Source organism: Humulus lupulus, chromosome 4 (assembly GCF_963169125.1).
Source record: "Humulus lupulus chromosome 4, drHumLupu1.1, whole genome shotgun sequence".
Classification (NCBI taxonomy): Eukaryota; Viridiplantae; Streptophyta; class Magnoliopsida; order Rosales; family Cannabaceae; genus Humulus; species Humulus lupulus.
The window spans coordinates 207,520,175-207,543,133 of NC_084796.1; the positions used below are offsets into that span (position 1 = coordinate 207,520,175).

Below are 22,959 nucleotides of genomic sequence, written 5' to 3' on the forward strand. Positions count from 1 at the left end.
CTGACTTTGGGGTGTGTTTAGATTGATTTTCAGGGAGGTTAGCTCGTAAAAATGTATGGGAATTCTGGGTTTGGAGGCTTGAGTTGCGGCCCGTGTGTTCAAAGAGGCGGGAAAGCCTCTGTTTGCCGAGGCGTGTCGCAGTGCAAGGCATAGCGTGTCGCGGACTGTGTCCCTCAGAAGAGAGGCATTTTGCCTCTAACTTGAGTGTGTTGCGACCCTTAAGGGGCTGGGCCGCGACTCAAATGCAAACTAATGGTTGTTTGAAGGTTTTTAGCTCGGGAACTCAAATGTTAAGGCTCAGGAAGGATTTTACTACCTGTATTGGTAGAATCCAAAGTCCCGGAGGCTAGATTAATATTCCAAAGTTATTTATTGGATTATAACTTGATGGATGGTTATTATGAATATGTTGTGACTAGGTTTTCAACGAGGCTCGGGATAGAGGACTGTGCTCGGGATTGCGGTGCTCAGATAGCTCGAGACACAGGTAAGGAAACTGTTGTACCCTTAGAGCAGGGTGTGGCCCTATTGTTTGTATTGTAAGGCGTAGCTCTAATGATTGTATTGCAGGGCGTGGCCCCAATATTTATGTTCAGTATGTTTTTAATATCTATTGATATCGTGCTATGTGATGCATATTTGTGAGTGAACGACGGAGGCCGGGAACGATGAAGGTTGAGAATGGCAGGAAGCCGAGTACGACAAGGGGCCGAGATTGGTGTTGAGCATGCTGAGTGCAGGCCATTAGGGAGAGACCCTCCTATGGTGCTGGAGCCACCCCTCGGTGAAGACCACGAACTCAGGGCCTGGTAAAGCACCTGGGATGGCATTGGGCGCTATGTGTTTAGCCCAGTGGCTATTTTGTTGTATATTGTTGAGTGATATGCATATGTTATATGTTTTATGTTGAGTTTTCTTGCCAGACTTCAGCTCATGGGTGCTCTATGGTGCAGGTAAGGGCAAGGGAAAGGTCGACCAACCATGAGTACAGAGAGCGTGGAGCAATAGGTACATGTTCGGCCTACCTAGCTGCCACGGCCAGGGTGATTTTGGGAAAATGCATTATATTGATTCGTTTTGTCGCCTAGGTCGACCTTGGTTGTAAATTTGAGCTGTAAAGTATTTTCTAAACAGTATTTTGGGATCCCAAATGTATAACTCTTTGCGATTTCAATGAATGACTACATTTTTATACTTAATGTCTTTAAACAACTTTTATTTTAGTTTAGTTACACTTTTAACTTAAAACCTCGATTAGTGGGCTAAAAGCACATTTTTAACTCACATAGTAACGACTCTAAGGAAATAGGGCGTTACATTGACGCTGGTGGCTACGATTGGTGGTGGAGGCCTGCAACTTCGGAGAATGGAGGGGAGCGAGCCTTCAAGGTCGGCAAATTGTGTTTTCCAATATGAATTTTTTTTCTAGGTCTAAACTTTTTTTTTTTAGATTTGGAACTAACTTGTAAAAAAAAGTAAGTTCAGGTAAACAATTGCTCATATTATTACAAATATACTTTCTTCTTCTTGAGTTGCAGATAAAAACTCATTTGTTTTCTTTGGATCTGTTTTTTTTTTTTCTATCTTCAGGTATGCAATATGTAGCTGGTTACATTCACGTTATGATATTTGTGTATATTTTTGGGTTCTCTATGGTAACCAGTTACCTTCACGTTCTGATATGTGTGTATATTTTTGAGTTCTTTATGGTAACTGGTTATCTATGTTGCTAAAATTAGTTATTTCTTCTTCCTTTTTTAATGAAGTGTTCTTCTTCTTTTTCTTCAATTTTTTTTTAAAAATAATTTGTAATTACTTATAGGAATATATTAGGTCTTTTTTCCCCATTGGAAACTGGTTACCTATGTTACTAAAATTATAATTACTTATTCTTCCTTTTTCAATAAAGTATTATTCCTATTTTTTCCTTCAAATTTGATGTTTCTTTTCATATTTAATATAACTAACCCATCACCCCTCTTATGGCAGAATATTACTCCTCTGAAGGTAACTGGTTACGCCTCATGATAACATGTTATTTAACCTAGATCTAGGATGTTTTTTTTACATAACCGTGAAAAGATCAATCAAGTAATTGATTACCTTACCCAAACTTTGAAAAAAAATGTACAATCTAAAAAAAAAAAAAAAAATTTATAATAAATAAATAACAAATAATAAACACAATTCATATTACAAAAAAAAAAAAAAAAAATGCAAAACAACCAAAGTAAAGAAAAAAAAGTTATATAATATTCATATAAAAAAACAATTAAGCTAAAAAAAATAATAATCAAATTACAAAAATATCATTCCAAATTAATAAAACTTGATTAAGAGTAAAACTATGACATAAACAAACTTTTATACAAAAATATGGGAAACTAAACCCATCAAAGTGAAAATTCTTTAAAAAAATCCATAGAATAACTTCTTTTTTTTTTTTTTTAAAAAAAAGCCATAAAAAATGTAATTTCATCTTTTTTAATTCATCCACAAAGCATAATTTAGAACTACAGATATGTTAATCCAATTTTGGATACAAGAGTTTCTCATTTTCTTACGAGAGGTTTACATTAATATGGGAAAAATAAACATAGTTTCTATATTTATGGAAAAAAAAATTATACAAAATATGGTAAGTTTTGAAAAAAAAAGTTTAAAATATGATAATTCTATATAATATAAAAAATTGATTACTATAATCATAAATACACAAAACTCTCTCTCACTCTTTCATTTCTCTCCCTCACAACATCTCTCTTTTCCCCTTTCTTCCTCTATCCTCTTCCATTTAGTTCTCTCATCTAGCCCTCCGCCGGCAATGCTATCTTCGCCCCTGCCCCCGACGACGACGATGCACCTTCGCCCCCGCCCCTAATTGCAACGTACCTCCGCCGCTCTAGTTCTTCTTCTTCTTCTTCAGATTTAGTTTTATTTTTATTCTCTTTGTTCTTCCTCTTCTTTTTCACATCTGTTTTTGCCATTTCAAATATGATTTTGCACTTCATATTTAATTTTTTTTCCTTCTAAACCTAACAGTAATCGGTTACAGTCACGATCTATTCTGATTTTTGGTTTTTTTTCCCAGGTCTTTTTAAGTAACTAGTGAAATGACGTCCGATTCTTTTTATTCATATATGTTTTTTTAGATCTAGCTATAACCAGTTACAATAATAATTAATTTAGATTTTATTTGTTTAGATCTAATTTGCTTTCACACCTGACTAAGTAACCAGGTACCATGACGATTGATTTTTTTAAGATCTGAATCTGTAACGAGTTACGATTATGACTAGTTTAGTTTTTTTGTTTGTGATCCTATTTGTTTCCAGGTTTGGCTAAGTTATGGTTACCATCGCAACTGGTTTTTTTTTTCAGACCTAGTTGTAACCAATTATCTTCACGATCAATTTAATTTATTTTTTTCATATTGGTTTTTTTTTCTTCCAAATCTCACTAATTAACCAGTTACAATTCATTTGATATTTTGATAATGGTACATTACTAAAAAAATTAAAATTATTTTTATAGCTGTAACTAGTTACTACAACACCACTTAAAAATTAAACTGATTTTATTGTTATAATCATTTACTACACATCATTATAAAAAATTGACAGTGGCACATGATTACTATCACAAAAAAAATAAAATTGTTTTATAGTGGTAACCAATTGCTGCGGATAAAATGTAGATTGAAGAAGATAAAAAATGAAAGAAATATGGTATGGTGATAAAAAAGAAGAAGAAATGTGAATAAAAAGTATGGTGATGAATGTCTCATATTTTTTTCTTCAAAGAATTATGTAAAAAAAAATATTTTATAAAATATGTGATAAAAAATAATACAAATAAATTAAAATTATAAAAATAATCTCAAAATATATCAAAACTAACTACTAAAAATATATCAAAGATAAAATATAGTGTAAAAATAAAATTTTACAAATATATGAGAAAAAAACTCTTATAAAAATATGTCATGAAAAAGTAGAAATTAGATCCAGTAGCTACTTTTAGGTAAGCATTTTCTTTTTTATCTACAATTTTTAAGTTTTAGTATAATACCCTCTATTTCAATCAATATACTTATTATACCCTTATAATCTATGGATACTGTTTTTAGAAGAGAACCATGTGGTCAAATGTATTTTTGGAATTGTCTGTGGTAAAAATGAGTAGAACTAAACTAAAAATATTTAGGAGGTAATTTTAGTTAAGAACTCATTAAACTGGCTAATTTTCAACTTATCCCCATGAAAAACCTAAGGATAAAGCACTATTATATTTTTCCAAAGTTTAAGAAAAAATATCATATTTAGTGTAATTTCTTTTATTTAAAATACATTGGGCCTTAGATAACACAACTGGGCCAACTCCGAATACTCGGCCCATGTTAATTTATTCACTGACGAGAAAAAAAGACCGCGAAGGGAGGAGAGCCGAGTTGTGTCCCAGTAAGGTTTGAGAGCGCGTGTGCTACACTCTCACGCCACCATGGCTGCTGCTGCAACAGTTGCGAAGCCCTCGAGCTTCCTTATCCTCCGCCCACGACTTAACTATTTCTTGAAGCCCTTGTTCGTCTCTATGGCCAATCCATCTTCATCATCGTCGTCGTCTACTTCCTCGACATTCAATCGAGCTGGCGTACTCCCAATCTTGAAGCCGCTCCTCACTACTAACCCGAGACATCACTCTTCCGTGGCCTTCGCACGCGACAATGGAGGCGGCGCCGGAGGCAGGTCAGGAGCTCTTGCTCCGGCTCAGATTGCGGAAGTCATGGAGAAGATTGATGTTAATCCTCCCAAGGGAACCAGGGATTTCCCGCCCGACGAAATGCGCCTCCGCAATTGGCTTTTCCATAATTTCAGAGAGGTTTCTTTTAATTTGTGTGTAATAATTTTCATAATTTATGGTTTTTTTTTTTGTTTTCCTGACATATTTATGTATCCATGCATGTATATTTTCAGGTTTCCCGGCTGTTTGGGTTCGAGGAAGTTGATTTTCCAGTGCTTGAGTCGGAGGCTTTGTTTGTTAGAAAAGCAGGAGAAGAGATTAAAGACCAGGTCCGTACAATCTTTGTTTTTCTATTTTTTCAAATTATAGACATTTGAAGTCCAATAGGATATACATGCATGCATGTGTATATATATATGTGTATAATGAGCATACATTTCTTCATGTTTTCATAGATGAAGTTGGAGCCTTTATTTTGTTTTTAATTAAGCATTGAAAACGTGTTCCTTTCACTAAATCATGGGAAAATTTGATAATTGAATTAGTTTCTGTTCTCTGCTCAATCAAATCTGCAGCTGTATTGTTTTGAAGATAGGGGAAATCGTCGTGTTGCATTGAGGCCTGAGCTTACTCCTTCTTTGGCAAGATTGGTGATACAGAAAGGGTAATGAAGTTCTAGTTCTGTAATTTGGTTTTTTTTGTTTTGTTGAAAAACAAGGCAAGGTCTCTCTATTATTTTTTTTGGCGTTGTTGCTTTGCAAATCGCGCTGTTAAATGGCATGAGACTTGTAGTTGAAACATGTATTTATTTACTTATGATTTTTGGATCCAGGTACAGATCGATTTTGATGTCGATGTTTTTTTCTGTTCAGAAAATCTTTGTCCCTTCCAGTGAAATGGTTTGCTATAGGACAATGCTGGCGGTATGAGCGAATGACCAGGGGCCGCCGTCGAGAGCACTACCAGTGGAATATGGACATCATTGGGGTACCGGAGGTCACGGTGTGTGCTGTTGCTTGGAATTTCAAACATTAGCAACTCAAGTCTTTGATTTAATGTACCTTATAATTTGTCAAGCTTAAGTTTTATCTCTTTGTTTTTGTATTTAGGCTGAAGCAGAACTTATTTCTTCGATTGTCACATTTTTCAAGCGAATTGGGATTACGGCATCAGATGTTGGATTTAAGGTTTCAAGTCGGAAGGTGGGAGATTTTTTTCTTTCCTTGCGTGAAACTGGTTTTAGAAGTTTCATGACATGTTATTGTTCTTATTTTGTGGAGAAGTTCTGTTTACCAAATTAGTTGGATAGTTTGTGTTTAATTCTAATAATAATACTGTTTCTCGATGTTCTTAGTTTACTTTGTTTAAGAATACAGGCTCTTGCTGTTAAATGTCTCTGTCAAGTGCCATAAACTTCTGAAAGTTTTACTTTTCTCAATAACTAAAAATGCTTTGCTCTACTGTTTGTTTTCTTATGGAATTAGTTATAAGTTTTATTTTTGAGATTTTATAAATGTGTTTTACTATGCCATCTTTTAATAGACAACAACCATGTCATTGTCAGTAAGTGCTCATTTATATTTTGAGAAACTGCGGCATATGATTCTTTTATATCTTTATTTACAGGTTTTACAAGAAGTCCTAAGGCGCTACTCAATACATGAAGATTTGTTTGGCAAGGTTTGCATCATTATAGACAAAGTAAGTTGAGCAGATCTTAGCAGAACTTTGATCTGGTACTCTTTTGTTATGGTTACCAGGCTGTTCTTGTTGATACTGTTAAGTCTTTTGTTTTTTTAACTCTTTGAACGAATATACATTCATGCCTTTCTTGAATTTTTTATTTCTGTATGATATATTAGTACTTTCTAATTTCTTTGTGTCTTGGTGTTCACAATCAGATTGAGAAAATTCCACTTGACAATATTAAGGAAGAATTGAAGGGTACTGGTGTTTCCACAGAAGCTGTTGATGAGTTACTGCAAGTTCTTTCAATAAAGTCATTGACAGAATTGGAAGGTTGGTAGATTCATTGAATAATGTATTGTTATCATCTACTTGTTTTCTAATCAGCTAAAGTGAACTGTGCATTCTAATTGATTATGAGATGTTTTTTGTATTCCTCTTACATTTAGAGATACTTGGAGATGCTGGGGAGGCAATTAATGAACTGAAGCAGCTATTTTCACTTGCTGACAAGTTTGGATATTCGGAATGGATTCAGTTTGATGCATCCATTGTCCGTGGTCTGGCTTACTACACTGGTATCGTCTTCGAGGTAAGATTTATTTATTTTTCTGTTTGTAGCCAATAAAAAGTACTATGGACTCTGGCAGAATGATTTTGAGTTAAAAACATCCCAATTTTTTTTCTTCTATTTTCTAGGGTTTTGATAGAGATGGAAAGTTGCGAGCCATTTGTGGAGGTGGGCGATATGATAGGTTGCTCTCTACTTTTGGTGGTGATGCAAGTCCTGCTTGTGGCTTTGGGTTTGGTGATGCTGTTATAGTGGAAGTAAGTTAACATTCTGTGTCTATGCTATTTCACTCTTATTAGGGAGTTCCTTGCATGAAGATTGTGTTCTATTATATCTTTATTGAAATTTTGTATGCAGACATCAGTTAAATTTATTTAATGATCTGAAAAGATTGTGTGCTATTGATGTTTCTGTGGTGGTTAACATCTCATGTTATGCATTTTGTGGCTCTTGAAGAAGACCGTTATTAAGCAAATTGAGACAGTAATCTCGAATATGTTTTGGTGGCTGCCATCTCAAGTTATAAGTATTATGCTCTATTTATAAAAGGAGAACTTGTTACATTAATGTAATTTCAACATTGTTTTTCTAGGTTAATGACGCCTGTCTGCAGATTCGCCACATCAATTTTGACACTTGTTATCATTCAATAAGTCAATTTTTAAATTATTTGCTTTCGGTGTTAGGCAATGTTTATTTCTCATTTTCTGACATTTGGATTGCTGAGTTTTGTAGTTACTCAAGGAGAAAGGTCATCTACCAGAACTCAGCCTCCAAGTAGATAACATTGTGTGCGCTTTAGATCATGATCTTCAAGGACCAGCTGCGACGGTTGCTACCATACTCCGGGAAAAAGGCCAAACTGTTGATTTAGTTCTTGAGAACAAACCCCTTAAATGGTATTTTCTGTTTAGCTTCTTAAGCATAATAATGTCCACTATATCTGGAGTGTCATTATTTTGTTTATTGAACTTATTCTCCTTTGCAGGGTATTCAAACGGGCAGCTCGCATAAATGCTGAGAGGCTGATATTGGTGGGAAGTTCTGAGTGGCAACGGGGTATGGTTGGCGTGAAAATTCTTTCTTCTGGCAAACAACATGAAATAAAACTTGATGAGCTAGAGTGATGAAATAGAGGATATCTAGTTTTGTATCTTTAATCTGTTCAATTATCATAGGTTATTTAAGCTTGACTCATTTATTTTTTTTAATTTTTGTTATGTACTATTCTTTGGGTGAAAATCTTCTTTATTTAAATATAAATTTGGCTAATGATTTAAGGAATTTATTAGCTTTGAACCATATGCTTGCTGATAACTTCTATTCTTCATGGAAGTGAGAACTCAATGCTGTGTACAAAACCTCAAAGTTTGGCCTTTAAGGCCAGTTTCATTTGGCCATCGTTTTGATACTATAAGGGCATTTAACTTATATCACTCAAGTATATCTTCATCTACTTGGTTTGACTAATTTTCAGAAATGCAAGGCGTGTATGGTTTCTTGAAGAATAACAGCCATGCTAATGTAAGTACGAAATGCATTAATAACTTCTTACTTTTATACACCTTCTAGCTATCCCGAGGAAGACTGGCCATTTTAAGAATTTTCTTATCATATAATTACCTATGTGCTTGGATGGGACTATCTCTTTTACTTTCTGACTGGTGATTGGGTTAGAGAATCTCCGTATGTTAGATTGAGTGGTTAAGGTATATAATAAGTGAAATTTAGGCAAAGCGTTTGGTTCTTGAGCTTCTCTTATGCTTGGAATTTTACATGGGATTTGAGAGGAAGAATAAAGTTGACTCACTGAGGCATTGAGAGTGATACTGAGCTCCTCTTTGTATTTTCAGGTATTTCGAATTTTATTTGATAGGATTTCTGGTTTTTTGGAAATGTTCAACTTGCTAGAGTTAGATAAACCCATAGAAGATTGGAGCATTCTGAAATTTATGAGCACTGAAAATGTTGATAGTATCCTGTATACATTTAAATTAAAGGTCATTACCATTTTCTTTTCTTTTGGAGATGAAACAGTTTATTTATTTATGATATAATTTGAAAGGCTATAATCTATTTATACAGAATTCCAAAAGGACTTGCTGTACACGTGGGAGATTGATACAAAGTAGATTATATGCATTTGTTCTATAATTTATATGATGCAATACAAAATAATTTGCATTTTCTTGTACCTAGACACACTTAATGCTATGGTAGACAAAGGGAAATTTAATAGCACATATGCAGGCTAATTACTTGGGACATATCTTTTAAGTACTCAACCACCCACCATCTGTACTTTTTTGACTAATTAGGAATAAAAGTTCCAACATATCCAAAACCCATTATAAAGAAAGCCCCAGCTTGCAGTGAAAGATATAAGAATAAGTGATCTTTCCCATATAGTAGATTGTAGACTGCACAATGCAGCATAAACATTCCCATTAACAGCTCCAATACATGGATCCTGTTTCAAGATCATTTGTTAAAACATTATGCTAGAATAGTGAGAAGAGAACCAACTAGAGGTCAATAGTTTCCTAGGAGAAGAAAGAAAGCAAAAATAGCAGCATTTCTAGTGTTAGAGTGCTTTGTTAAGGGTAAGAAGAAAAAAATTGGAATTAGAAAGAAAAAATAAAAGAGCAAGAAAGAAAATACCTTTCGCTAGTTCGAGACCTTGGCTTCTTTAGGACTTGATCAACCAAATTCCTCTTTGGCCTCATTGTGTTTCCAAGCTTTTCTGTCATCCCCTTCATTAACCCTATTTGCTTCTAGGAGTCCCTATGATTGCTGCTTTAGTTCGTTGGAGTGACATGACATTCTCAAACAAGATCCAAAACTCAACCACATGCAGAGACCTGTTTCATGGTAAGAGTTTTTTTTTTCATACATTTTTACCAGCAACTAAAGGAAATAAAAGGAAACTCTGTTTGTCTTCAGATTTCTGATACCTTGGGGTGCTGACTGCATTTAGAATTGTGATGGTTCCTGGAATGTAAACAGCAATTGGCTTTGTGATTTTGACTTCAGGAACTATAACACTTGCTGTATAACAATCCAGTAGAAGAAGAATGTGACCCAGTGAGCTACAATCTTCCTCACGAAAAAGAAAGCATATATCAGATGTAGTCTTTTCCAGATTGACACCTTCTGCATGATAAGTGATATTTTAACTAGAATTGAACTTGAACATAACCCTTAATAATTTCATCTAAGTTTGACAGGTATAGTTATTTTGGATTACTTACCTCACATAGGATGATTTCTTTGGACATTTTTCTTAAGAGTAGTTATTTTGGATTACTTACCTCACATAGGATGATTTCTTTGGACATTTTTCTTAAGAGGTTAGCTGGGCCACATGACCAACGGTGTTGTTGGTATCCATATGCCTTAAAAGTACTTGGTAGTTCATTTTTAACCTAGCAAAATAGGAACATAGGTTAGTGAGGAGTGATTTGCTTGGAGAATTTAGAAACAGGATTGCAGGCAGAAAAATCAGGAGAGGTTATGATTAGTGGTGAAAAATGCACATTTGTTGATTTTAATTGTCAAAATAAATTAAGCTTTAATTAATATTTTCATAGAATTAATGTGATATATTCTTACATTGGAAATATTTGATTTTAATTTAATTTATTTATTTTGTAGAAAATAAAGTGTATTTTGGCACTTGGAAACAAAGAAAAAAAGAAAGCAAGAAAGAAAGAGGTAGAACTGAAAATATAGTGGAATTGTGGCATTTTTGAAGTAATTTGCCCAGGCCAATTTCGGCCCAAACAACCCAAGCCTAGCAAAAATCTCTCTTTTTCTCCTTGCCCAGCCGACACCTGGCGAGTCCCTAGTGTGCCACCTGTCCACAGATACAGCCCCTTGACCCATGCGTGACCCGCATGGAGCCCCAACCTGATTCGCCTGCTGACCCGGTTTGACCCCTTTTTCCCTTCAGCCAGCCGCCCAAGTGGCATGCCCCTATTTGCTGGGAATGGGCCAAACCCACCAGCTGCACCAGCCTACTGTCCTAAGCACTTTGGGCCTTGAACTTCCCATTTTGAGTTTTAAAGCTCTTCTTTTGTGGTATTTTAGAAAAAGAGAAATTTGACCTAACTAGGTTAATATTTATAATAAGATTTGATTTTTCAAAATCATATTTTATTATTAATATTTCAGATTTATTTTGTAAATCCCAAATTGTTGTTTAATTTCTTTTTAGTTCTTTCTCCCTCTATAAATAGGGATTATTCCTTTACAATATATATATAATTTTTAGGTAGCAAAACTCTACCAAATTTTAGTCTCATTTCTCTCTAGAATTTCATGAGAATGTCTAGCATAATAGGCTAACCTTCTTAGGAAGGTTATGATGATCCTATATGCACTATGACTTTGTTTGGTATTTTTGATTCACCACGTGCTTAAAGTTTATATATTTGAGTGATTAATTTTCTTTCATCTCTATTTCTTCATCTTGTTGTCTATATTAATGTTTACTAATAGTATATAGATTTTGTTAAACACTTTCTATATATTATCAAATTAGTGAAAATAATATAGATAAGATCTTTATCATTTTCTCCTTCTCATTCATATATATTTACTTTTGCTAAAATCTATATAGAAATAGTCATGCTTTTTCTATGTAGTTTATAAATAGTAAAAGTAATATTTGTGTTAGGTTTTATGTCTAATCTTTTATTGCATTATGGCCAATGGTATAATACTATTTTTAGATTTCTCATAAGATTTATCTCATCCTTCCATGGTAAAGAATAGTAATCACTTGAATATATTTTTGTAAAATATATTTGTGCTTTAATGTTAAATCTTCCAAATGAATAGTTGGGATGTGAACTATCTATTTATGTAATTTTTATGAATCAAAGATCCAAATAAATAGTATGCATATTGGTGATTCTTGATCCTTCCTACTTGTTACTTATTGTTATATCACACTTTATTCTATCTTTATTTCTAATATTTAAATCTCCAAAACAAAATAAAATATCACTTGTTCTATTTGCTTCATATTATTTATTTCTAACATTGATTAACATCGACTGCTCATTTATACTACGACTACTGCTAAGTGAAAGTCACGATTGTGCGTTTAAACTTTACTCCAAGGTCCCCAACAAAGACAAACTTCCAACTGTTTATAAACTTTACTCCAAGGTCCCCAACAAAGATGAACTTCCAACCGTTTAAGCTAGCCCTGACTGCTGGATCCATGTCTTCCACTGCGGTTCGATCTTTCCATCCACCAGCATCTTTTATGGCTTGGAGTCGCCATACACCTGCAGTTCCTGTAAATATATTGTAAAGACAAAGTGCATTGAGTAGAGTTTATAGTTAGATTTCGTCACTAAATTAAAGGAAAGAAACTGATGTGGTTCACCATTGAATCCGAAGAATGAACATGTTGACGAGCCTACTTCTTGCTCAACACTAGTGATAATCGAGTGACATTTCCTGAAGTCGAGTCATTAGACATTCATCAGCATTCACGGTAGAGTAAAAGCAAACAAAATCAATTTTTAGATTGCCAAATGACTGATTACTATTGTCTGTAAATGGGGTAATACTCTTTTCTGTTGTGATTAACATGTGTGCCAGTGATTTCTTTGACCTCTGTCTCTTTTTTAAAAAAAAAAACATGCGTGCCAGTGATAACTATTAGATCCAAAGTTCCAATACTGATGCATGTCATCTGAAACTGTTTCCATAATACGATACATACGAATAAAGTGGTTATAACCTATTTGCTTGTCTTAATATGTTCTTACCAAATTTCCATCTAGCCTGAACCAAGCCCAAGTCTGGATTCTCAAGCAGATATGGAATGGTCCTCCACAGGAAATCCTCTTCAGGCTGGAAATCTGCATCAAAGATTGCTACAATTTCAGTCTTCAACATATTGCTTCTCCAAGCTTTCTTTAAGAGCACCTGCCTTGTAACCATTCCTATTGTTCCTAGTTTCATAATTAATATTCACCCCTTTCTCCATCCATTTATGACATTCCATCTCCACCAACTCCTGGAGTAAGTAAACTAGAGTGCAATAACAGGTTTAAATTATCTATAATGGGCACTTTGCAGGGGTTTCAAATAGATACCCTTAAAACTTCATTTGTTGAATCATCAAGAACCTGAATTATGAGGCGATCTGCTGGCCATGAAATTGCACATGCAGCCCCCATGGACAACCTGTAAACCTGGATAGAGACAATATATATTTATGTTTCTTTCTTTTTAAGTAGTTTATTATTTTGATATGTGCTATAGTAAACATACACCTGAGATGATAAGTAATTATAAAAAAATACTGCAATTTAATTCTGACAGATGCAAAGGAGGAATGTTTCCCATTTTGTTTGTCAGTTAGCTGACCTGAACATTGAGGTCTGCCTGGGCAGGCTTTGTGTGCAGTTGTAAAAGAGCATATACATGAGCTGTTTATCAACAATATGAGTGGAAATTCAAATTGGAAGGCCTGCAAGAGACTTATCTAGCATTTCATCTGTGAGTATATGAATGTATATCTGTCTATTTATCAGATTTTAGTTTTTTTGGATAAAATATATTTATGGGGACTTGAACCTCAGACAACTCACACTTTTTTTTACCAGATTTTACCTTAATCATATCATATGAGAGCCTAATCTTAGTATGACAAAATGTTAATTATGGGAACCAATCTAGTTAAGCAGGATAAGCCTAAGCATATTGTTCTCTGTACACACAGCATGTAGTATTACACTATTTGAAGCTTTGGGATGCGACAGTGCCCATACATGATGATAAAATGTTGTATTTATATACAGATACTATTTATTGTGTGCCGAAGAAAATAAATATAGAAACATAACGAATAAAAGAATCTCTTTAATTTAGAATTAATTTGAACTTTGTTACTTTAAATAGAAGCAATGAATTGCATCTAATAATAAATATGCTCAATTAATGACAAAATTAAAATTTGATAACATTCTTTTGAGGCAAGAAATTTCTTTCCTCTGTCAAAATTCTATATAAAGATTAATCAAATACTTTGTTTTGATTGTTGAAATGGCAGGAAAAACTGTACTACCATACAACTTAAACCAGGATATGTACAATTATTTGCAGATTTCTTTTGGTATTTCTTGATAGAAGATTGAGAAAAATTATTTTCTTAAACCAAACATGAAATTGGTTTACAGTGTAAGTTTAGATATGACAATCAAAACCTTGTTTTATTATCATATGATTATATATAAAGTTTGTATATATTACTAAATTTAACTTTACCTCTTTCTCGTTGAACATAGGTATTTGAATCAAGACCAATGGGTAGCTTTTGTTAAGCTCCACATCTACCTTCATTCTCTCTAATTTGTATCTGGTGTATCTTTTTTCCCCAAAAGTTTTACGAACAAGATTACTATCGCCATGTAAACTCACTCGATGAAAAGCATAATAGACAAAACTGAACACAATATCATTGGTAGGCTTAATAGAGGTACTATCACTGGAACTCTAGAAGAATCCCAGACATTGCTTAGAAGACCAGTAGCATCATCTATCGCTCACCTCTGGATTTTGAAAAACAATATTTCTCATGGTAGTGAGTCTTTCTAGCTAGGAAAAGGCAGAGCTGAAAGGTATATGTTAGGAAACCAAGAGTCAGCAAATAGACATTAATAAGGTGGTGGGGATGGTGGGTTATATTTTGTAATAATGAATAATTAAGGGGCAAGTGGTTTTGGGAAGTGTAAGAGCCCATATTGAGTATATTTAAATAGGGCTGTGGAGATGGAGAGGACATTCATCGTATGAATCTGAGATTAGGAGCAGTAGCTCTTTGGGGAGTGGTGGTCTCTCGAATACCACTGGGTTTATTAGCTATGCTATGTTATTTATCTGGTCATTGTTCTTGTAGTGTTCTATGTGTTGTGTGTGAATCTATTTGGGACCTAACTGGATAGTAACTTGAATTTATGGGACAAGGGTGGCAACTTAAAGTCAGGGTATGCAGCAAGCAGATATAAAGAATCTCACAGTAAAAAGTACACCTTAAGTAAAATTTGAAGTTGAAGAGAAGATGAAGACACGAATTGATTGGCTCAGGTTGAAGAATGTAGTGCAATGATGTACTGTTAGAAAGGAGGTCTTACTTATATGGAAGATACAGGGTCATCATGCAAGTGATGTACTACAAGGTATTTGATAGCTTGAAACCTGGCTACTTTTGCCAGCAATGCAAATACAAGTTTCTCTGTCAATTATATGGTTATGGATCATGATTGCCTGTTTTAAGCAAATTATTTACTGAGTTTGTTGTCTTGTCAATTTTTATGTTGGGTAGGTGCAAAATGATCAAATTGGCATTTCTAGTTTCTTATCTAGTGTCCAGGTACTTTCTATATTACCTTTTTAATTTCTTGTTTCTTATGAATAAAGACAATGCTAAATTGTTGTCTTTTATACCTCTAGAATCCCTCCTACCTTTTCTGAACTTAGTAACAAAATCAAGTTTAAGTTTCTCTTGTACATTTATGTATTAGTCTGTTTTAAAATGGTTTAATCTAGGAACCATGAAGCACAGCTTAGTTTTAGTTTGGAATTGGATGATCAAATAATGAACAATTGAACATAATGATACATTTGCTTTTAAAGGTATATTATATATAATGTATTTATTATGTATTATATATTAGGGTTCACTTTTAATGGTGATTGAGTTTTTTCCTCATGGATGAGTTGTCAATTAATAGCCATTGGATTAAGATCTAACGTTCCACATTTAAAGAAGTTAATTAATGCTATCTTTGATTCTATATCTCAATTCCTTTATTCTATGTTCTTTCCAGATTCATTCCTTATGCATTAATGACTCTTATCTTACCAACTACAATTAGTTGGCTAATTAATGATTCCTATTTCGAAATTTATATATGTATATTAAATATATTTTTATACAAAATTTACTTATCTTAAAAATCTTAAAAAATTTGTTTATTAAAGAAGCTCCAATTTTTGGAAGTGTTTTCCAGTAAGATTTCCAAATTTATGTTATTTTCGAAAATTACTAGTAGATTTTCTATTTTTTTTTAAAAAAATTCCAACTTGTTTTTTGTTACGTAGGATTTGAAATTCACATAGATGAGTAAATCTTATTTATCTTGAAAAACTTGTTTAGTAAAAACCTACAAAAACAATTTTTTTTAAAAATGTTTGATGGAAAAAACTCTATATTTTTCAGTGTTTCTTGCAAGATTTTCAATAATTCTTGTGCTTTCTTTATTTTTACAAACAAATTATCCTCTATTTATCTAATTTCATATTTTGGAATTCACAACTAGAGCTTTTTTTTTTCTTAAAAAAAAAAATTAACTTAGTTTTATTTGTCATGTAAGATTTGAAATTATAAAAGATGACTAAATCTTATTTATCTTAAAAAACTTGTTTAGTAAAATCACACAAGTACAATTTTTTTTAAAAGTGTTTGATGAAAAAGCTCTAGATTTTTCAGTGTTTCTTGCAAGATTTTCAATTATTTTTGTGCTTTATTTATTTTTTCAAATAAATTATCATCTATTTCTCTAATTTCATATTTCAAAATTCACTACTAAAGCTTTTTTTTCCCAAAAATTTTCCAACCTATTTTTGTTTGTTGTGTAGGATTTGAAATTAAAAAAAATGAGAATCTTATTTCTCTTAAAAAACTTGTTTAGTAAAAACCCACAAGAAATTTTTTTTTTTTTTGCAAGTGTTTGATGAAAAAACTCAAGATATTTTAAAGTGTTTCATTCAAAATTCTCAATTATTATTTTTTCTTTATTTTTACAAACAAATTTCTCTCATTGTAAAATTCGAAATTGAATGGTAGGTTTTTTTTTTTTTTTTTCCCGAAAAATATTCAAACTTCTTCGATATCAACTATTATGGTTATAAATTTACATTGAAGGTTATAGAGTTTTAAAAATTTCCAATTTTTAAAATTTTTCTTTAAAACATCACTATTACAAAATTATTTTTTAGTTAATTTTTCTTCAATAAACTAAAATTGTGAGGAATTTTAAAGTTTTGAAAAATTCATCAAGTAAAATTTTCAAATATATATTTTGTTTGTCTTGAAGGAAATATTTTTTATAGAGTGAATCTTCATCATTTTTTTTTGTATAGAAATTCGTGATAGAATCAAAAATGGAATGGAGGACAGTAATTGAACATGAGATGAACTAAACTCTATTAAACTGGATTTACAAGACAATGATAAAATTCTATGTAGATATGAGAAAAAAAATTGACATGTGAATCCATTAGTGAAAAAGTCTCACCATCACTATTTTAAAAAAAAGTAGAAATTAGATCCTATACCCATTTTAAATGATACACTTTAATTTTTACCCACTATTTTTAACTTTTATTTTAGTACCCAAATTTTCAATTGATGTACCAATTATACCCCTTCAATTACATGCTTTTTTTTTCTCCTTAAACACACTACAATTAGAATGTATTTCTAATTTAACTATAATATGACACATATAATACATATTACAACAACACTTAAAATCATGTGCTCAAATAAGGGTAATTTGGGAAATCTCATGATAATAATGGGTAAAGTTCAACTAAATATATTTAATGTCTAATTTTAGTTAACTACTCCTAAAAATGGGTAGTTCTCAACTTTTCCCTAAAAAAAAAACATGTTATTAGCCAAGATGATGTTGTGTTCTTTGAACATTTTAAACTCGGTAATACTTTAAGACCGAAAGATAGGGAAGTGTTAGAATACATTTTCTCAAACTCTGATCAATTGTAAGGTTTTCTTTCTTAATGTATATATTTTTTTTCATTTTTCAATATATTTTAATGTTTATTATTGTATCTATTACAGGGAAATAATAGTTGAAAGTGAGTTTAGTTTTCTACGACGGTCCGACTTCCGTTATCTTGAACCTAAAACGAAGTTGGAGACTGAGGTAATTCATTTGTATATATTAATAATTTTAGCGTGATTGTTATAATTTTTTTTTGGTAAATTTAGATTGTTACTTGGTTTCTTCACTCTTGTCCGAGGATGAAAGGTTGAAGAAGGGTAAATAGTGTAAGAATTGGTATCTTCTTCTTCGAAATGTGGTGAGTTTTTATTTTTTATTTTTTTCAAAACATATTCCATGTTTGTTGAGTTAATTTTTTAATTTTTTTTTAATTTTGACAATAGAAATACTTACTTCCCGATTCCTACTCCAATTTACCACTACATCAAATTTGGAGGAAAATGCATTACTACGAAAGATTTATGGGCTCCCTTGAACATTGCAATGAAGTATGATTCTAATGGTTTATGCTGTACCTATTTTTAAACATCTATTTATTATGTAATTTCGAACATCAATTATTCTAGTAGATTTATATTCTTATGTTGCTTGTAAGACACTTCATTCTTGCATGGGTGATACTGAAAGAAAAAAAATTAGAAGTTTGAGACTCACTTACTGATGAAAAGAATTCTATATTACAATCATCTAAGATTGTCGATATTGTAAGTTTTATTGGTTGAATATATTATTTTTTTTATAAATTTTAAATTTATAAATTCTAATGCTGGAGTGCAAATGCAGCTACACAATCTAGATTTGTTATTGGAGATGATCAAAAGGAAACCTGGTAGTTTCAACTTTGCTAGTTTTGGTATAGTTCGTGGTAGAAATGTCCCTAGACAACAAAATTTGTACGATTGTGGAGTCTTTGTCATATTATTTATGATTAATAGTTGTAAGCTCGACTCAAGGTCTTTTGTGGTAAATAGATTTCATTCTAAGTTATTTTTTTTATATATATTTTGTTCTTATCATACTATACTTGAGTATTTTTTTTTTCACTATTGTAGTTCGACTCTAATGAAGAAATGTGTCACATAGCTTCATGGATTGCATGCTCAAATTTCAACAAGAATAGAGCAAAATTATTGAAAGATGTTCGAGAGCTCATTTCAAGCAGAGGAATATAGTACTAGGGACGGTGATCTTTAACTTAATTTTGTTATTCTTAATCAAGTTGTGTAAAAGAAAGAAATTTGTATTATTATTTATCAATTTTGAGAAATTATAAGATGATCAATATTTGGGAGAATTTGAATATTTTACTTTTGAATTAATTATTTATTAACAAGATTAAAACACACTTTAAATTATATCATTTTCATGTTTATTGGAAGTTTAAAATGTTAGTTGTAGACACTAATATCATATTTCTTAAATAAAAATAATTTTGTATATGCTAATTTCAAATTTAATGATTAATATATCAACCAATCAGATTTTTGAGCATGACGTTAGAGAATTGGAATGGATTTATGGAGACATGTATTTAATGAAATTAGTTGGCATGATCTTAATTGTACATGTTTTTTCATGAGAAATGATTAATAACTCAACCAATCATAAATATAGCATGATGTTAGGGTATTGGAATGGATTTATGAATACATACATTTAATGAAATTAGTTATCATTTTCTAATTTAATTGCTCATGTTTTTAAGAAATTTTTTAATAAAATATATACTTTTTTTTTACACAAACTAACTCAACCAAAATTAAATATATTTCAAAATTATGTTTTAAATTTAAATTAAAAATCAGCGCATAGTAAATAAACTAATTAATAACAACTTAACCATTTAGAATTTAATGGTATAATTATGTATAATCAACCTAACCAATAACAAAATTATTGTGCTATTTTAGAGAATTGAAATATGTTCATTTAATGTTTTAAGAAGTATAACTGATCAGAAATTTGAGCATGATTTTAGGGATATGGAATAGCTCATTAATTGGTATATTTTCCATAATTATTACCCATCTTATTTATTAATTTAACCAAAAAAAATTCGGGTATTGGTTTATAATGAAATTTCATTTTAAAAAAAAAAATTGGATATCTTAAATGTCATAATTTCAAAATTATGTGGTTTTAACACTATTTATAAATAATTTTATCTTATATAAAATGTTATCATTTGTATTCAAATGTAAACTTTGTTTTTTAGGTAGAGTTTGAAATTATTTTATATTTTTAAGAATGTGTCCATTTACTCAATATTATGATGACTTAGGAGAGAAAGAAGATAAAGAGATTGTGTTACTTGCTACATATTTGATTGATTGTCTTGGATTGAGTTTTGGATCCGACAATTGTGAAACATTATTTGAGAAAATGAAGAAACTGTTCGAAGAGGAATAAACAAAAGTCGACGAGCACTTGGAAAATATGGACGTGCTCTTGAGAATGATGGAAAAGTTGAAAAGTGTGTAAGGAAAGTGTTTGTTTGTTTATCTACTATTGTACTTTGTAGATTTTTATTTTTTATGTTTGATTGAACTAATGAAATTTTACTTTTTATTATTTAATGGTTTAATTTACAACATTCATATGATCATTGTAAACATAAAATATAAATAGCTTTCATATAATTCTTAGTAAAAAAAAAACCATGAGATACCTTAAATAAATAGATAAAAATAACATTTATTGTGCATCACAAATTGCACCAATAAGATTATTAATAGCATTTTCCAAATCCAAAAACTTGATGCGAGTTTCAAATTTTAATTCTTTATCGAGACAAGCATGCAATTATTTAGTTCTTCTATGCAAGTCTTTTGCTTTTATGAGACTGTTGTTGTAAATCCTTTGTAACGCCCCACGTTACTATGGCTGCTTCCTGGAATGACGACTGGCCCTGCAAACCAGCACGAGTCTTTCCAGCGTGCTTTGTCCTCACTCGCACGCTTCCTGGGAAAACTTCCCAAGAGGTCACCCATCATGAGACTACTCCAGGTCAAGCATGCTTAACTTTGGAGTTCCCAAGTGAAAAGCTACCGAAAAGAAGATGCATCTTGTTGGCATAGGTAGTACCCATCAATCCCTTTAAGTCATCTTCAACAGTGTAGTCCCATACCTACACAGTCTTAGAATCATCACACTTGACCTTCCCTAGGCGATGTGGGATTGCACAACTTTTACCCCGTCTTTCCCCCTGCGGATCACGAGATTCCGACTATCACAATCACCCTCCCTTAGGGGTCTGACGTCCCCGTTGGCCACACTTCTGGCTGGTTCAAGGCTCTGATACCATTTGTAACGCCCCACATCACTATGGCTGCTTCCTGGAATGACGACTGGCCTTGCAAACCAACACGAGTCTTTCTAGCGTGCTTTGTCATCACTCGCACGCTTCCTAAGAAAACTTCCCAGGAGGTCACCCATTATGAGACTACTCCAGGTTAAGCACGCTTAACTTTGGAGTTCCCAAGTGATGGGCTACCGAAAAGAAGATGCATCTTGTTGGCATAGGTAATACCAATCAATCCATTTAAGTCTTCTTCAATTGTGTAGTCCCATACCTACATAGTCTTAGAATAATCACACTTGACCTTCCCCAGGCGATGTGGGATTGCACAGCTTTTACCCGGTATTTTTGTTGGGGTTTTATGCCCTAATTAAAACCCAATTTCTTTATAATCTCATTTATTATCAATAAAAGAATATAAATCATTTTTTGACTTGGTCAATCACTTTTCTCACATGTTTTATTTTTATTGACGCGGTTTTTTGCCAACATGTATTAAGAAATAATAAGGCAGAATAGTGCTTAATGATAAACCGTAATGAACAATAAAAAAAATTCACTCAAGAACACATAACTTTTACGTGGTTCAGTGGTTAAAATCCACCTAGTCGATGAGTCAATATTATTGCTGCTTCCCTCTCTATTTTGGCAGAGTTTTGGTATTACAGAATAATGGTCCCATTTCCTGTCCAATATTCCCAGTATTTATAGGGGAATTCCATGGACAGGTTTAGGTAATCGCGTGAGTCAATCACATATTTACATAATGTCTACATTTAATACAAATAATTCCCATTTATATTGGGATATGATTTGATAACAAGATAACGAGTTCCTGGTATCTTGGATAATAAATACGACAGTCTGGTCATAAATAAACGTATAAAGGGGATCCCGAGTCTCTGGGGATCTCTGAGTATGCACTATACTAGAATTACCACGAGCTGGATATATCCTCCAAGCTTGTGCTTCGACAACTATTTAATATTCCGAGCTCGCACTTCACAACCATCGTATCTTTAGTTTGGGATAAACTTAGGACGCCTAACACCACACAAGATCACTATGAATCTCGATTTTCTCACATGGATAATAAGCAAATATCATTCCTCTTGGTTATTTCTCCGTGTATTTATCTGCCAGTTGTACCCGAGCTGAGTGAATGAACTCGTGCTAAAATTAGGGTACAACATTTTTGCCCCAAGCTCCAGCTCGTGTATGATGTCATCACTTTCTGACCTACACAGTAGGGGCTTTTAGACTTCTATTACATAAAAGCATTCCTGCTAACTTCTCGAGTATTGGACACGTGGTTTATTGCGATTGGTGTCTGTTCGGGTTTTGAGGACTGTAATAATTGTCTTGTCAACTTTTTGCCACCATTTGGTCTATTTAATCTTGGCCCTTGGATCTTGAACTAACCCAATTTGATGGCCCAGATTAAATTCCATAATTTACGTATAAATAGGATGGCCAAATTTCAAACCTCACCACCTTTACATTTAAAAATTTCCCTTTTCTGAACTTCCAGGCTTCCTTTCTTTCCCAGAATCCCCAAACTGTTCATCATGCCCAGATATTCAGAAGCTTTCTAAAAGCTTCCCATTGCTGAGTCTACTCCTTTTAATCAGTGAACGTAGTTTCCTATAAGTATCTCATCCCTTGGTTCGAAACGTTTTTCCTTTTTTTTTAATGGAGATTCTGTTATTAACTATGTTCATCCACAAAACAAATTGTAGTTACTATTAGGCTATTTCTAACTGTTTATAGGGAATATGTTTCGATTTAGGTTCAATGGGTGAGTCCAAACATATTTTAGAAATAGGACGTCC

The 22,959-nt window shown here is 32.5% G+C and overlaps 2 protein-coding genes and 1 pseudogene across 2 annotated transcripts; 1 reads left to right on the forward strand and 2 right to left on the reverse strand.

The window, feature by feature from the left end:
* The first annotated feature begins 4,437 nt into the window (after positions 1 to 4,437).
* LOC133831143 (histidine--tRNA ligase, chloroplastic/mitochondrial) lies at positions 4,438 to 8,297 on the forward strand. Its single transcript, XM_062261341.1, has 11 exons — positions 4,438 to 4,878; positions 4,974 to 5,069; positions 5,316 to 5,404; positions 5,613 to 5,742; positions 5,850 to 5,942; positions 6,367 to 6,441; positions 6,642 to 6,759; positions 6,876 to 7,018; positions 7,126 to 7,254; positions 7,733 to 7,896; positions 7,986 to 8,297. The coding sequence occupies exons 1-11, from the start codon at positions 4,501 to 4,503 to the stop codon at positions 8,122 to 8,124; spliced, it is 1,554 nt and encodes a 517-aa protein (XP_062117325.1). The 5' UTR covers positions 4,438 to 4,500; the 3' UTR covers positions 8,125 to 8,297.
* A 12-nt stretch (positions 8,298 to 8,309) lies between these two features.
* Positions 8,310 to 10,882, reverse strand: LOC133832829 (glucomannan 4-beta-mannosyltransferase 1-like; annotated as a pseudogene).
* A 1,037-nt stretch (positions 10,883 to 11,919) lies between these two features.
* On the reverse strand, positions 11,920 to 13,447 carry LOC133831144 (glucomannan 4-beta-mannosyltransferase 1-like). The gene is made up of 4 exons (XM_062261343.1): positions 13,114 to 13,447; positions 12,784 to 12,876; positions 12,396 to 12,469; positions 11,920 to 12,303 (listed from the first exon to the last, which is right to left on the reverse strand). The coding sequence occupies exons 2-4, from the start codon at positions 12,792 to 12,794 to the stop codon at positions 12,083 to 12,085; spliced, it is 306 nt and encodes a 101-aa protein (XP_062117327.1). The 5' UTR covers positions 12,795 to 12,876; positions 13,114 to 13,447; the 3' UTR covers positions 11,920 to 12,082.
* Positions 13,448 to 22,959: the final 9,512 nt, after the last annotated feature.

Excerpts from the sequence above, each read along its gene's own strand:
- LOC133831143 (XM_062261341.1), top strand. The coding sequence starts at position 4,501 with ATGGCTGCTGCTGCAACAGTTGCGAAGCCCTCGAGCTTCCTTATCCTC. Across the intron at positions 5,405-5,612 it reads AGATTGGTGATACAGAAAGG|AAAATCTTTGTCCCTTCCAG; the intron begins GTAATGAAGTTC and ends TTTTCTGTTCAG. Across the intron at positions 5,743-5,849 it reads TTGGGGTACCGGAGGTCACG|GCTGAAGCAGAACTTATTTC; the intron begins GTGTGTGCTGTT and ends TTTTGTATTTAG.
- LOC133831144 (XM_062261343.1), bottom strand. Across the intron at positions 12,304-12,395 it reads TTCATTCTTCGGATTCAATG|GAACTGCAGGTGTATGGCGA; the intron begins GTGAACCACATC and ends ATATATTTACAG.